This window comes from Pleurodeles waltl, chromosome 10 (assembly GCF_031143425.1).
Source record: "Pleurodeles waltl isolate 20211129_DDA chromosome 10, aPleWal1.hap1.20221129, whole genome shotgun sequence".
NCBI classification, from domain to species: Eukaryota; Metazoa; Chordata; class Amphibia; order Caudata; family Salamandridae; genus Pleurodeles; species Pleurodeles waltl.
This window is the reverse complement of record NC_090449.1, coordinates 111,484,924-111,500,325: the sequence shown is the minus strand read 5'-3', so window position 1 is coordinate 111,500,325 and position 15,402 is coordinate 111,484,924. Positions and strand designations below refer to the sequence as shown.

General features: G+C 45.1%; 1 protein-coding gene across 2 annotated transcripts in view; it reads left to right on the top strand.

The window, feature by feature from the left end:
* The window catches only part of GAA (alpha glucosidase), a 480,333-nt gene that overhangs the window by 446,703 nt on the left and 18,228 nt on the right, over window positions 1-15,402 (top strand). For both annotated transcript variants that reach the window (XM_069209906.1, XM_069209907.1), the window contains exon 19: window positions 10,997-11,143. In XM_069209906.1, the coding sequence (XP_069066007.1) occupies window positions 10,997-11,143 (147 nt within the window). The remainder of the gene's footprint in view (window positions 1-10,996; window positions 11,144-15,402) is intronic.

Genomic DNA, 15,402 nt, shown 5'->3' with positions numbered 1-15,402 from the left:
ATCCACTCGGGATCACCCTCCGACCCCTGTCCTCACCACATTTACAACAAGGCCGACAACATCATCGCACCCCACCTCCGAGACGTCATCAACGCCTCCCTCACCACTGCTACCTTCCCTGAAAGCTGGAAACACGCAGAACTCAACGCCCTCTTAAAGAAACCTACAGCAGACCCCACCGAACTCAAAAACTTCCGGCCTATCTCCCTCCTACCGTTCCCCCCAAAGTGATTGAGAAAATCGTCAACGCTCAACTCACCGCCGCCCTGGAAACCTCCGACTCCCTCGACTCCACTCAGTTCGGATTCAGGGCCAACCACAGCACCGAAACCGCCCTCATCGCAACCACGGACGACATCCGAGCCCTGACCGACAAGGGTGAAACCGTGGCCCTCATTCTCCTGGATCTCTCTGCAGCCTTCGACACGGTCTGCCACCGCACCCTGATAGACCGCCTCTGCAGCGCCGGCATCAGAGGCAAGGCCCTGGAATGGGTCATCTCCTTCCTCTCCGGAAGGACCCAGAGAGTCCGCCTCCCCCCCTTCAGATCCGCAGCCACGGAGATCATCTGCGGCGTACCCCAAGGATCCTCCCTCAGCCCCACCCTATTCAACGTCTACATGACCCCCCTGGCAAACATCGCACGCAAACACGGACTCGACATCATATCCTACACCGACGACCCCCAGCTCATCTTATCCCTCACCAACAACCCCACATCAGCAAGGACCAGACTGCACGACGGCATGAAGGAAGTAGCGACCTGGATGACAGACAGCCGACTGAAACTGAACACAGATAAAACGGAGGTCCTCATCCTCGGCCCTACCCCCTCCGCATGGGACGACTCCTGGTGGCCCCCCGCCCTAGGCAGCACTCCCCAACCGACCAACCACGCACGCAACCTCGGCTTCATCCTGGACTCCTCCCTCTCGATGACCAGACAGGTCAACTCGGTGACCTCAGCGTGCTTCAACACCCTCCGCATGCTCCGCAAGATCTTCCGCTGGATCCCCATCGACACCAGGAAGACCGTCACCCACGCCCTCGTCACCAGCCGCCTGGACTACGGGAACACTCTGTACGCCGGCATCACCACCAAGCTGCAGAGGAAACTTCAACGGATCCAGAACGCCGCAGCACGACTCATCCTGGACATACCTCGCCACCACCACATCTCCGGACACCTGAGAAAACTCCACTGGCTCCCGGTCAACAAGAGGATCACCTTCAGACTCCTCACCCACGCACACAAAGCCCTCTACAACCTCGGACCCAAACTCATCAACTCCTGCGTCTCCTTCTACACCCCTCCGCGCACTCTGCGCTCCACCGGTCAGGCCTTGGCAGCCGTTCCCCGCATCCGCAAAACCACCGCCGGAGGAAAATCCTTCTCTTTTCTGGCAGCGAAGACCTGGAACTCCCTGCCCAGTCACCTTCGCGCCATACCCGAACACCTCCCCTTCAGAAGGCAGCTCAAGACCTGGCTCTTCGAGCACTGACCCCCTCCCCCCCAGCGCCTTGAGACCCTTATGGGTGAGTAGCGCGCTTTATAAATGTGATTGATTGATTGATTGATGTTGTTGTCGCCAATACTGGAGTAGTATAAGTCTTCGTTTACGATGGCGTCGCCGGCAACGACCTCGCCGACGGTGGAGTCGTTGACGGTATGTCACTTGAAGGAGTTGAAGAAGGCTTTTTAAAAGTAGTAATTACCTGCAGAGGAGGTGTTTATGGTTCTGAAGAAGGTTTATAAACCCTCTTTGAAGTAGAAGGCCGGTGTTTTGATTTTTCTGAGGAAGATTTTCCTTCGTGAGGTAATGTTGATAGGCTTCTGCCTTTACCAGACCCCTGTGAGGTCTTTTTTGAAAGCTTTAGAGGGCTGTTCTGAACCCCTTTCTGAATGAGGTGATCTTTGTCTTTTCTGAGACTTTTTTGAACACCAGGAAGACTCATCACTGTCTGAATCTGAGACAGGCTTTTTCCTTGTTTTCATCTTCTTGAGCCAAATAAGCAGCCTTCCCTCTCTATCCTTTAGAGTTTTAGAAGAAAAGGTACAACATACCTTACATTCTTTTGCAGAGTGATCAGGATAGAGGCAATATATACAGTCTTTATGTGGGTCTTCCGAATTAAGTCTTTTCTTCCCACATGTATTGCAGGCTCTGAAGAGACCTTTTTTCTCCTTGTCAGACATTCTTGAGCATATTATCTGATAGAGACTTCTAGTTGCAGATTACTTACCTTAGAATTTTCCCCCAGGTAAGGAATCTGCAGCTAGAGTATGTCTCTACCAGATATTTCGTTACCGAAGGTAAGTAACTTGTACATTAGTCCAGTTGTGTTCTGAGTGTGAAAACCAACACTCTTGGAAAACAAGAAAGCAAGTTGTGAGGATAAATCTAATCCCAAACTGGAAGAGAAGAGCAGAGCTCAGTGGAGACTCCCTAGCACAACGTGCAGGGGAAATTCTGAGGTACTGTAGCTCCTTTCAGGAGGGTTCTAGAGGGTGGGATCACCTCATTGGTGTACTCTGCAGTTTGGTCTTTTTTGACATAATGACTTGGAGAGGTTACGTAACAGTAAGCCAATAGGCCTTTTTTATTATTATTATGTCTAGGTAGACATTATCTTTTCTATGGTACCAGGAACTCCCATCTCGACGACGGAGAATGATTCAAGCATGTGAATCTATGAAGGTTACAATACTGGAGAACCATAGTTACAAGTAAGTAACTTATTTTCTTCCTTAGGAGTTAAATTTGCCCCATGAGAAGAATGCTAATGAATGGGGAAAATGGTATTGGAGCCCTAGGTAAGGTTAATATACAAATGTGATATTAATGTTAAAAGAATCATATCTGTTGAAAGTAACTAATTTGAATATTCTTCCTGAATTAAAGTCACAGGAGTTTGCAAACCTATAAGAAAGTACTGAGACATTCCCTTGAAAGCATTGGTTATTGCTGAGTAATAGAAACCCAAATTTTGCATTAAGATTAGAGACTGGGCTTACTAAAATACTATTTAATTTTTTTTCCAGGGGTAATTCCTCTAGCATTGGACTTTTCATTGCTTCAGCCAGCTTCATCTTCTTTGACAGATTGTAACCCTCTAAGGCAAATGTTATCATAGTGAGGTATTCATAGACTGGACGACTATAGATGCTGTGTTGTCTTCATCTGTGGCACAGTCCAAAAAAATGCAATGTGTGTGACCAAATGTCACTGGCTATTCTTGAAGGAAAAGCTAGTTCTTCAGCTTCTGGGCAGAATCAAAGATTTTGGCTGTCATCTGCTTCAGAGAAGTCACCACCAAAGATTTCTTCAGTGGCAAAGGAACCCTTTGACCCTAACGCAGAATCAGACTTGTTGTCAGCCACTGTTAACTAAGGAAAAAGAGGGATTCTTCCTGGAAAAACACTCAGGCAATATGGCACAGAAACATCACCCGAAGCTGAAACCTTTGGCAACGACAACCTCGGCACCTGCCCAGCCATCAGTGCTGAGCCAACCGTCAACATCCACAGCCTCGACGCCGAGTGGAACTTTAGCACCGAAACACAATTTTGACTTTGATCTGAAAGCTTCGAGGTCAACATCGAAAAAGGCATCGAACCACAAGTGAAGCTAATCTCCATAAATTACAGTAGAATTTGGATACTCTGCAGCAACAAATAAAGATTAAGCCAAAGACTGGCTGAATTCTGGCAAAGCCACCACCTACAATACCACCATCTTCAAAAAAAGACAGTTGTATTTTCAAGGGGTTCTTAATTACCCTGCTCCAGCCAAAAGGAAGAAAACAGACAAAGCCACCAGTCCTTTACCTTTCCCACCACCCTCACCACCTCCGAAGCCACCTGCACTAATTCCACCACCAGACTCACCATCTTCACCACAGTCTGTTGCAAATCCCTTAGACACCTCCCTTCAATGATCCCCTGGTGACAATACAGGTCCACCTGATACTGGGGACAACACTTTTGGAACACCATCATATAGTGACCCTTGATACACCTATGATGTTGGTCACCCCGGGGACACGGACCCAGATTTATACCCCACATGCCCATCACCTCCTGATGATACCACTACATATCAGGAACTAATAGCTAGGGGTGCTACCTTCCTTGGCATCCAGCTCCATAAGGAACCTCTATAAGAGTATTTCTTTTTTGAAACACTGTCTTCTACACGGAGGGGCACCTAATACCTACCAATGCTTATTGGCATGTTATGCCACACAGATGACGTCTTCAGATACCCGGTTAGGGCTATAATACTTACACCCAGGTTTGACAAGAAATATAGAGCCTCTTCCTCAGATCCTATATATTTATATTAGAGGACAGGTATCACCAGATTCACTGGTACTTATCAGTGCACATATAAGGGCCAATTCACAAGCGTCTGGTGATGCCCTGCCACCCGACAAGGAAAGTAAGCACGTTGACGCAGCGGAGAAGAGGGCTGCGGCCCAGTTAGCAAACCATTGGCTTATCGCTAGTTCAGTGGGTTTGCTTCCCAGATACGACTGTGCTCACTGGGAAGAAATGAAGGAGCTCCTCCAGCATCTCCCAGATGAGCCCAGGAAAAGGGGACAGGTACTTGTTGCGGAGGGCAGATTGATATCTAATACCTCAATACGCTGTGCCCGTGACTCTGCCGACACTGCAGCAAGAAGCATTAATAATAGCATCCTGCTCCGGCGAGACACTTGGCTGCTTATTTCAGGGTACAATCCTGATGTTCAAAAACATCTTAATTGTACCCTTTGACAAGGAACAACATTTTGGACCGCAAGTTGATGAGACCCTTGAAAACATTTTTTAAAAAGACACAGAAATGGCTAAATTCATGGAGGCCTTTCAAACATCTACACCTAGGGGCTCCTTTTGCTGTTCCAGCCATTGTGGGGGTTCAAAGACCACCACTTCAGAAGCTTTCTCCTCCTAAAACCGTTGTCAGAGTCAATACTCCCTTCCAAAAGCTACTATAGAGGTTTCTACAGGGGAAACCATGCCAAGGGTAGAGGCGGCAAAGGTGCTTCCCCTCGCGGTGACATCACCACCACTAAGCAATGACTTCCGTCACTTCCCCAGATCATATAACACCTGTTGGGGTTGTTTCTAAAATTGTCTACCCTCATGGGTAACTATAACATCAGACCAGTGGGTATTGGACATTATTCACATGGTTATTGTCTGGAGCTCATTATCACATCTCTCAGCATTCCTCCTCACGCTCATCAGCTCTCTAGAAATCGGACATTGCTTACATAGGAAGTCCAAGCTCTCCTCCTCAAAGGAGCTATAGAATCCGTTCCTCTTCAACACCAAGGTCGAGGAGCGTAGTTCCTATACTTCCTCATACCCAGACAATCCTAGATCTCAGGCCACTGAGCAAATATATCCTGTCAGAACACTTTCACACGGTGTCTTTACAAGATGTGATTTCACTACTTCAACAGGATGACTTTATAACTACACTCGATCTAAAGGGCACATATTTTCACATGCCAATACACCCAGGTCATTGCAAATATCTCAGGTTTGTGGTGAGTGGGAAACACTATCAATTCAAAGTCCTTCCACTCGAGGTGACTACTGCACCACGAGTGTTCACCTAGTGGCTGGCAGTGGTGGCGGCCTGTCTATGCAGACAAAACATACATGTGTTTCCCTACCTGGTCGATTAGCTTAACCAAACCAACACTCTCCAACAGTGTCAACAGTAAACTTAGATTACAATAGACATGTAACTTAGGATTCACAGTCAATGTTCCCAAGTCCCACCTACAGCCTCTACAGATACAACCATATCTAGGGGCCACTCTAAACGCACAAATAGTGCTAGCGCAGTTCTGCAAGAAGAATTTTCAGATACTGTTACCTCAATTTCAACCAAATCAGAAAATACCAGTGAGGACAGTAATGTGTCTCCTAGAGATGATGGCCTCCTGTGTCACTATAGTACCCCATGCCCAACTACACATGCGTCCATTACAGGAATGTCTAGCTCGACAGTGGTCTCAGTCACAGGGTCATTTACAAGATCTAGTGTTGATAGACTGCCAAATTTATCACTCTCTGCAGTGGTGGAATACCAACAACATGTTGAAGGACCGGCCTTTCTTGACCCTGTTCCCCACCTACCTCTCACAACGGACGCCTCACTCATAGGATGAGGTGCACATCTGAAGGACCTCACAATACAGGGTATATGGGACACCAAACACCAGGGTCTCCTTAGGAACTTCTTCAAGCTGTTCACCTAGCTCTGAAAGTCTTCCTTCCTCACCTCATTCACAAGGTTGTTTTGGTCTGGAAGGACAACATGAAAGCCATGTACTGTCTACAGAAACGGGGAGCACGGTCTCTGCATCTTTCACAGCTCTCACAGACCACTGCATCACAACATTCATCTTCTAGCACAGTATCTCTGAGTTGGTCAGGGATATTTGCCTACCCTTTTCCTCCTCTCCTCCTTCCATTTCTGGTTCTGAAGCTCAGGCAAACATCGCTGACAATGATCCTAGTAACTCCCACCTGTGCTCACCAACCCTGGTTAACAACACAACTAGACCTCTTTGTAGTTCCCCACGAGAAGCTCCCCAACAGGCTGGACCGTCTCACTCAGAACCATGGAGAAATCAGACACATAGATCCTAAAGACTGTCAACTTAGGGATTTAGCTCCTGAGGTCATAGTTTGGTTACCTTAATTTGCCCCCAGAATGTATGAACATTCCTGAGGAAGCTTGTAGACCTAATGCCACGAGGCTGGAGGTAGTATACTTCGACACCCTCCGCCTTGTGCCACTGACCCCTGTGCACCTCTCATCACCCTGCAGGATATGGAGTGCTGGCCCTTTAAGCAACACTCCGACAAGACTGAGTGGGCAGGGTCTCACTGGGATGCCCACTCCCTAAAGACCTTCATCACGAAAGAGAGCAGAAGAAAAGGGAAGCCCGGAAGAGAAGGGGAGGAGCTCCCGGAGGAGACGTTAGCCGTGAAGGAAGACGCCGGCGACCAGAGGGAGAGAAAACCAGCAGAGCGCCTGATTGCCGGAGACCTTCTCACTTTTGTGGAGATGCCGAGGGAGAAATGGCTGAATGCTGCTACAGCGGAAAGGGGGCAACAAGGAGCCTGCTGAGGCGCCTACGGACGCAGCCACATTCCAGGAGGAACGTGGCTTCGGCAGATGCGTTCAAAATAACTGTCTTGGAGTCCATTGACCCCTGGGCATAATACGGAATAGCCTGTTGTAGTGCATGTGAGTGCATGAGTGTTTTCTTGTGTTTTTCCTTCTTTCTTCTATCCTTCTTTTGTCTTCCTTCCACTGGTTTACAAGCATACATTTCCTTTCCTTCTACATCCACTCGAAACCACGGTGGGTGACAGGTCCTTAATCTTGATAGGATAAGATTGAGCTCTGAGGGAAAGAAGCTTATTATGTGCATGTGAGACCCACAAAAACAAAATATCCCACTTTTTGAACACTGACGTGAAAGGTGACAGTCGGACTCATAAATTGCGACAGTAAGACTTACGTGCGACTTTCTTTTTTTTTTCTGAGGTACTCGGCGTGGTGGTACACTTCATGTGGCCGTGTAAACTTTGATGGAAGATGCCGAAAGAGGACCTATAGTCAAGCTTATACCGCTGTGCACCCAAGTAAAATAAAAAAAAAACTGCAAAACGTAGTCAAACTGTTGGTCCCTTACTCCAAGAAAACCTATATCCTGACACCTACCAATAGAGCTTGCTACGTGGCAAAATGGAAAAGATTTGTCAGCTTTTGTTGTTCAAAACACATGGACCCTTTCAAAGCTAATGTGCAAGACATTGTCTGATATTTGCTTCATTAACCACAGGTATGTTAGTGATCACAACCATAAGATTACATCTTGCTGCTATGGGGGCCTATCTACAGAATAGAACACATCTCCTTATTCAAAATACAAGTCATTAAAGCCTTCATGAAAGGGCTCAAAAGAATTATTCCACCACCTGTTCCCCCTGCACCCTCAAGAAATCCTAACGTTGTTCTCACATTACTTATGGGGCCCTCAATTTGTACCACTTTACACATGCCCCCTGGAGTTCCTTTCTTGGAAAGTGGCATTTCAGTCGCTATCACTTCACTCAGATGTGTTAGTGAGCTCGAGCCTTTAACCTTGGAAGAACCTTTCTTCCAACTGCACAGAGACAGAATGGTTCTTTGCATCAACCCTAAATTTCTCCCTAAAACGGTTTCTCAATTTCACCTCAACCAATCGAGTTACCAGTCTTTTTCCCACAACCAGATTCTTTGTACAGGAGGCCCCTCCATACATTAGTTGTTAAAAGGACCCTTATGTTCTACATTGATAGAACTAAAACTTACAGAAAAAACGTGCAACTTTTTTTTGCTTTTTCAGCTCCTCATAAAGGTAACCCTATATCCAAATCAAGCCAGATGAGTAGTAAAATGCATCCAAAAATGTTATGCTAAAGCCAAAATAACTTGATCTACTCCTCCTAGAGCATACTGTACTAGGAAAAAGAGAACATTCATTGCTTTTCTAGAAAACATTCCAATAGCTGACATATGTAAGACAGCTACATGGTCCACGCCACACACCTTCACCAAACATTATTGTGTGGATGTTTTAGCATGCTACGAAGCCAACGTAAGGTCAGGCAGTGTTACATACACTTTTTCATACAACTACAACACTGCTTTACAGTCTGTGCAGAGCATATGTATGTATTGCCACGGATGCTTTGAACGGAATGTTACTTACCCTGTAAGCATCTGTTCATGGCATGTAGTGCTGTAGATTCACATGTGCCCTCCCTCCTCCCCGGACACCTGTGGCTGTTTCAGTTTCTCACTGTTTTCACATGGACATCTTATTTCTTACACTTACTCTACACACCATTCTCACCCGCTTGCTGGCAAACAATCTAACAATGGAGTCGATGCTCATGCACAGTGTCACATACAAGAAGAAGTCACTCTACCTTGTGACTAACGATTTCTTTGAAGAAAAACAACCTGCACACATCCTGACCCAACAATAGATGGCAGGCGTATACAGACCATGTGAATCTACAGCAATGCATGCCATGAACAGATGCTTACAGCGTAAGTAACATATTCATTACATAATAATGCTATATTTGTTGCTTTCTTTTCTTGTTTTCTAATTACTTTGGTTTTCTCCCCAGCCTTTAGTTTGTTGCATTGTCTTTCTTTTCCACCCTTTTTAAAATAGCAATTTGGAATAGATAAAACAGTCTTTTCTCAAATGTAAAATCCCTATATTTGTTTTTCAAAGTAAAGTTTGTGATGTAGGTCTTGAAACTGGCGATCCTTTTGTCCTTTAAAAAAGTATCCTAAAATCATGCACATTCAGTGGTTGCAACTTTAATATCAAAACTGTTGCTGGAGAACTAGGATTGCAAGTGAGTAACCTTTATTTACTGGTTATGTATAACATTTAGATTTTTTTGTTATCATTGGTATTCCCTTGTTGCAAGGATAAATTATAATCATAACAGCTAAAATACACAAAGCCTAGGGAATATATTGAAGTACTGTACTGCCCAGTATAGGTAGGTGGAAAACATTGCGACTTATGCAGAACAATTGAGCAGAAAGGATTACAGAAATACCCCCTATCCAAACAAATAGCAGTAAAATGAGCTAATTGTTCCAAGTCATTTACTTAGGTGCTGTAGCCACATGCTGGGTGTAAATAAGGTCCCTTGGCAGATGGGTTGGGATATGTGGTAACATGTGGAGGGGGTTCTTTTGTGCTCTTTTTTCATAATGGGACAGGTCCATGGTAACTATCCCCTTACAGCTTTCCAGGTGTTGGGGAGATCCACTAAGTATTCCTCTGGAAAACTGCCAGGATAAGTCAGTGTGTTTTCGTTATCTTTTTCACTTTCCTTGCTACCATGTCATACCATAATGAAGTAGAATGGAAGAGTTGCATTTTCATGGGGCACACTCATATATAACTGGTGGCTCAGCCACTTGATAAAGCTTTGAGTTATGCACTTCCTGTCAGTAAGTCCCACCAATGGAGCACACTGCTCATTAATTATCATTATGTAATCGGCAGCCCTCTTCACTGGTTAAGCCCAGCTGTACTGTACTGTAATAATGTAGACTTAATGTGTTAATTATTTCATTAATATTGTTTGATCTCCAAGAATACAGAATGGTCCAGTTGTCCTACAGATCATACATTCCTGTTTTCACTAGGCATGGTAAACATTTCAGGTCTAGGTACAGGTACTCCATTTAGTACATTCCATCGCAGAGGCCTATTATTACCTTAAACATGCACACTCTGTCTTTTTTGGATTCACTTTTTTGTCCACTAAGAAATTTGAAATTACCAGTGGAAAAAGTAATTTGAGGTCCGATTTCCCTGGTTAATTCCTCGGCTTTCGCTTGGAGATTCACCCTAAATCTCTGGGTAAAATTAAACAGATCCATAGTGTTTTCAGAGATCTCACCATTCTAGTGGGGCTGATAACTGCAGTTACTGACCCCCCTAAAATAATATGGCTGCTTGTGATGAAGTCCCTACTTGTGTGTGAAGTATTTATACTGTCCAGACTCTGAAGTGAATTGTTATTATTAGCTCTGGTTAACAGACTGGTCGTTAGCCTTTGAAGTTTGTTCACTTGTATGGTTTTGCCATATTCTACTAAATATTGTAAGGAAACACATTTTGGGTTTAAAGTAATGAGACACTGTAACAGTTAGAGAAGAGAATCCGAAGAAAATAAGTGTTCAAAGCACTTTTTTCTATCCGGGTAAAAACAACAAAGCTTTCAAGTAGCATATGTTTCATGTAGTTCTCCTCCACATTTGTCGAAGTCCGATCCTTGTTTCCCTTTGCAGAAGACCTAATCATCAAATAGAGTTCACATAATCTAACCTGTACTCTCTGCTCTATAGTCTAATGTAATACCTCTTATTATTTTCAGAATACCTTTACATCTACTGTTCTTCATACCAACGTGGAGGCCACTTACATGACAGTGGGTGTCCTGAAAGTCTTTGGGGTCAAGGTTCAGCCATCGAAGGTCATGGTCAACACTGAAGAAGTTGCCTTCACTTACCTGGAAAATCAGGTAAATATTGGAATTCTCTCTGGCAGGGGGCTTCCTAAATCTTTAATCTGGCAGTTGATGCAAGGGGCTTAACCAGAGTGGCAAAACTCCCTTTACAGAACAGAAAAAAGAAAGTCGAGTGTATATACCAATATATGGCTAAGAGTTATTTATTTAATCCTCATTACAGGTAAAGCAAAACAGTGACATTTAATGTCAAGGTGATTTGAGCCAACCTAGTTAATTATTTATATCAGAGTTTGGAAATGGCAGTGTGTAGAACTCAAGCAGCATCAGGTCAATGTGCAACATTACAACGGGGAACAAACTTATCAGGCCCAAAATGATAAAAGCATTATACTATGAAAAAGGTTTTTATCGCTTACTTGAGGGACAAAGGATATTCAGGCTTTCTAACACAAGATGTTAACGCATTCCAAAGAGATGAAGCAACCCCATAGAACATACCTACTTTAGTTGATGTTTAAAAATTCAGTATTATTATCCATGTTTTGAGATTCCTGTCTCCTTTTCTCAGCCAGTGTTTATCTGTTGCCTTTAGAATTAGGCATTTTCTTTTAAAACAACCTAAGGGTTCGTAAACCTGTGAAAACAGAGCAGCAGTATTCCAACCTAGCACTTTAGCCTTCTGTTTTATTCTATAAATTCTTAATTGATAAATCCTTAAAGTAATATTATATTGTATTAGCAGTGTTTATTTGGTACTTCATACTCATGACAAGTTCACAACGTGATACATTTCACACAAGGTGGCGTTTTTCTGAGTGCAAGAGTGCTAGTTGCAGTTACTAAGGAGGTGGGTAAATTGCAGTGGAGCTGCAAACCAATAGATGCACAATGATGTGTTGGAGAGATGAGTGAGAACAGATGAGAATGTCAGCTCCTCCAGGTCCCCAATTTAAAGGAATTCCAATTCACTAAGTCATTGTAGGGAAAGATAGTCACAAGTGAAACTTTGTTATATTCATATTGTCATAGCTACTTTTTAGTCAATTCATTCAAATCTTTATTTCAGCAATTTGTGATAAAAGTACATATAAAAACATATCAATACAAAGGGTAAAATCTGGGCAGAAGATAAAAATAAAAATGCAATAATTATACAATAAGTGGTAAAAACAATTTCTTCCTGCTGGCTTGATAGGCTGGGCAGAAGAATAAGGCATGCGTGACCGTTTCTTTAGTCTCACTACAACTGGGACACTGCCAATCTACTGCCCTGACTTATCATGCCCATTTAGAAGTAAAAAGACAGAAGCAGCAAAGTCCCATACCAGAATTTCAGATAGAGTTTCCTATTGACTATGGGTTCAATCTCATCCAGGAATTGTTCTTCCACAAAGTCATCTTTCAATATGAGGAAAGCATCTATTAAAGATCCCAGATTAGACTGGCCCTGCATACTTCCTGTTTTATAGTGCCAATAATTGGACTTAATCGATAATTTAGAGGTCACTCAAGCCTCTCCTGGGACAACCCATAGTCTCTCATTCCAAATCATTGTAAGGGTCATTCTGCCTGACCTTGAATGTGTAGTACTTTTTCTAGGCTCAGTCGAAATCAGCATAGCTCAGGAGTTGCCCAAATCCTTCTCCAGTAACTCCTATCCTATCAGAGATTGGCCTAAGCCCCAGATCTAATCTAAGAGGTAGCAGTTAGGTACCAATAGGGAGACCCACAATTGACGCAAATATTTTTTTGACTGCCACTCGGCCAGATGCATCTGTATGGCCCCACAGTTCTGCACCATAAAGGGCTGCTCTTAGGGTCTGGTGACTTTAAATTTGAAGTGCCGGGAGATTGGGTGAAACTGAGTTCCTCAGTGTATTTTTACTATTTCCCCCAGTGGATTTTTCCAGTTTGAGTCTACGCTGTGCTCCATGGGGGTGCCATTAAAGCTGCTCTGTAAGTGACCCCTAGATAGTCACAAGTATGCACATGCTCCAATGGGGCCCCCCTTAACATAGGATTAGAACTTGCGGCTTGGCATTTATTAAGAACCATGTACTTAGTTTTTTACCTATGCTAATTTCCAGGCCCCTTTGCCTGCAAAACAACCAGAATAATCTAATTTTCTTTGTTGCCCCAACGGGTCAGGCAGTTCACCCAATGGGCCACATCTGATTTATTTTTCATGTAGCCTAATGATAAAGCCCAAAGGTATTGAGGAACCCCTTTCTCTGCTAATACCTGCCAAATAGAGGATCTAGGCACCAAGGGGGTCATTCTAACCCTGGCGGTCAGCGACCGCCAGGGCTAAAATGACGGAAGCACCGCCAACAGGCTGGCGGTGCTTCCTTGGCCATTCTGACCGCGGCGGTAAAGCCGCGGTCAGAAAAGGGCAACCGGCGGTTTCCCGCCGGATTACCCCTGGCCCAGGGAATCCTCCATGGCGGCGCTGCTTGCAGCGCCACCATGGGGATTCCGACCCCCGTTACCGCCATCCTGTTCCTGGCGGTTTTCACCGCCAGGAACAGGATGGCGGTAACGGGTGTCGTGGGGGCCCCACTAAGATTTTCAGTGTCTGCAAAGCAGACACTGAAAAACGCGACGGGTGCCACTGCACCCGTCGCACCCCCTCGACTCCGCCGGCTCCATTCGGAGCCGGCATCCTCGTAGAAGGGGGTTTCCCGCTGGGCCGGCGGGCGGCCTTCTGGCGGTCGCCCGCTGGCCCAGCGGGAAAGCCAGAATGGCCGCCGCGGTCTTTTGACCGCGGTGCGGTCATTCGGCGGTTCCCGCTTGGCGGGCGGCGACTGCCGCCCGCCAATATAGGAATGACCCCCCAAGTCATTCCGAATACACATAGACAACCACTCCCTAGCAGGACCGTTTTCTAGAATAAGAGCTGGAATCAGAGTATCTGGTCAATAGTACTAGTGCGTTCTCAAAAACCAGCTTGCAAGGGAGTCAAAATCTCTTTCCAGATTAGCCATTCCTGTAACCTATCCAGATTTAATCTACTAAATAACTTTTGGGAGCTATCTATAAGGCTTATGGGCCTTTAATTAGTCAGAAGAGCTTGCAACCCTTTTTAAAAATAGGTATTATTTCTGCCCCAGCCCAGTACGCAGGGATGGATGCTCCTCTCATGACTGCATTAAAAATCAGTGCAAAGTAGGAACTCCAGATATTAATCTCATCCAGAAACGAGTCCTCTGAAATCTCATCCAGTCCCCAACCATCCATGATTGTCAAAAAGCCTAGGCAGGCCAGAAACAAAACAATGGTGATGACTGCCCTTTACCCCAAGGCAGACCTCACCATCAACCTATAGAAGGGCTTGAGGGAGTATCTGCCATCACACCTCCCTGGGTAGTGCAACTGATGGAGGATTGCATTACTACAATTAAGGACCTTTTAACAGAAAAGTTGTCTCCTGTTTTTGCTTGTCTGGTGGCAATTGAGCACAAACTGACTGCCATAAAGCAATTACAGATTCCATGTGCACAAGCCCCATTCAAGGTCCCTAGGACAAAACAGGGCTGACCAAAGTAACCTTGCTTGCATAGCAGGGCCTGTGTCACCCTTGAGATCTATATCAGACAGCCACCGCCCTGACCCTACAACCTTTATTTCTGAATGGAACCACCCTTGCCCCCCTCTACCTTCAGCACAAGATGAAAGTTATCCTGAGTGGCCTACATCGTGTAATTTAACTCATCTGAGAAAATCCGAGGCCAGTGGAATCCATCAGAGCTGTAGCCAACCTGTGGTAAATCTTCCTCCTGCCTCCTGTTCCTATGTGGTAGTATCAACTGGAGTTCCTTCCCTGCATGTGGACCAGACGGAATCACATGAAGAACTTTTTAATACCACTTTGAACTGGCTTGCACAGCTCAGGGACTTTCCCTGGCAATATTCTACCGACTTGCTGGGTGGGTTGGATTTGACCGCGGCCAGTCCTGGTGCTTTGTTACGGACTATTGTCTTTATAGCTTTACTCATTTCCATGGATGAACGGTTGGCCACCCTTACCATTTTGCCTCCACAATGCTGGTTAGATGAGTTTATGCCTTCCGGTTCGCTATGGGGGTCTTTAATTTCTTCTAGCATACAATACAAGCTAGAGAATTTGGTGACCCAATCTGACACTGCAATATGATTTTCTATGGGGCAGTAACAGTCTCGACTTCCCGTGGACATACTCCGGAAGGATTGATGGTCCCCGCCTCTAACTGCGGCCATCAAGCCTTCCCATTTTCCCGCTCCGGGTCTCTTTTAGCTTCTATGGCTGTGTTTTTATACGCCCACCTGGTGCC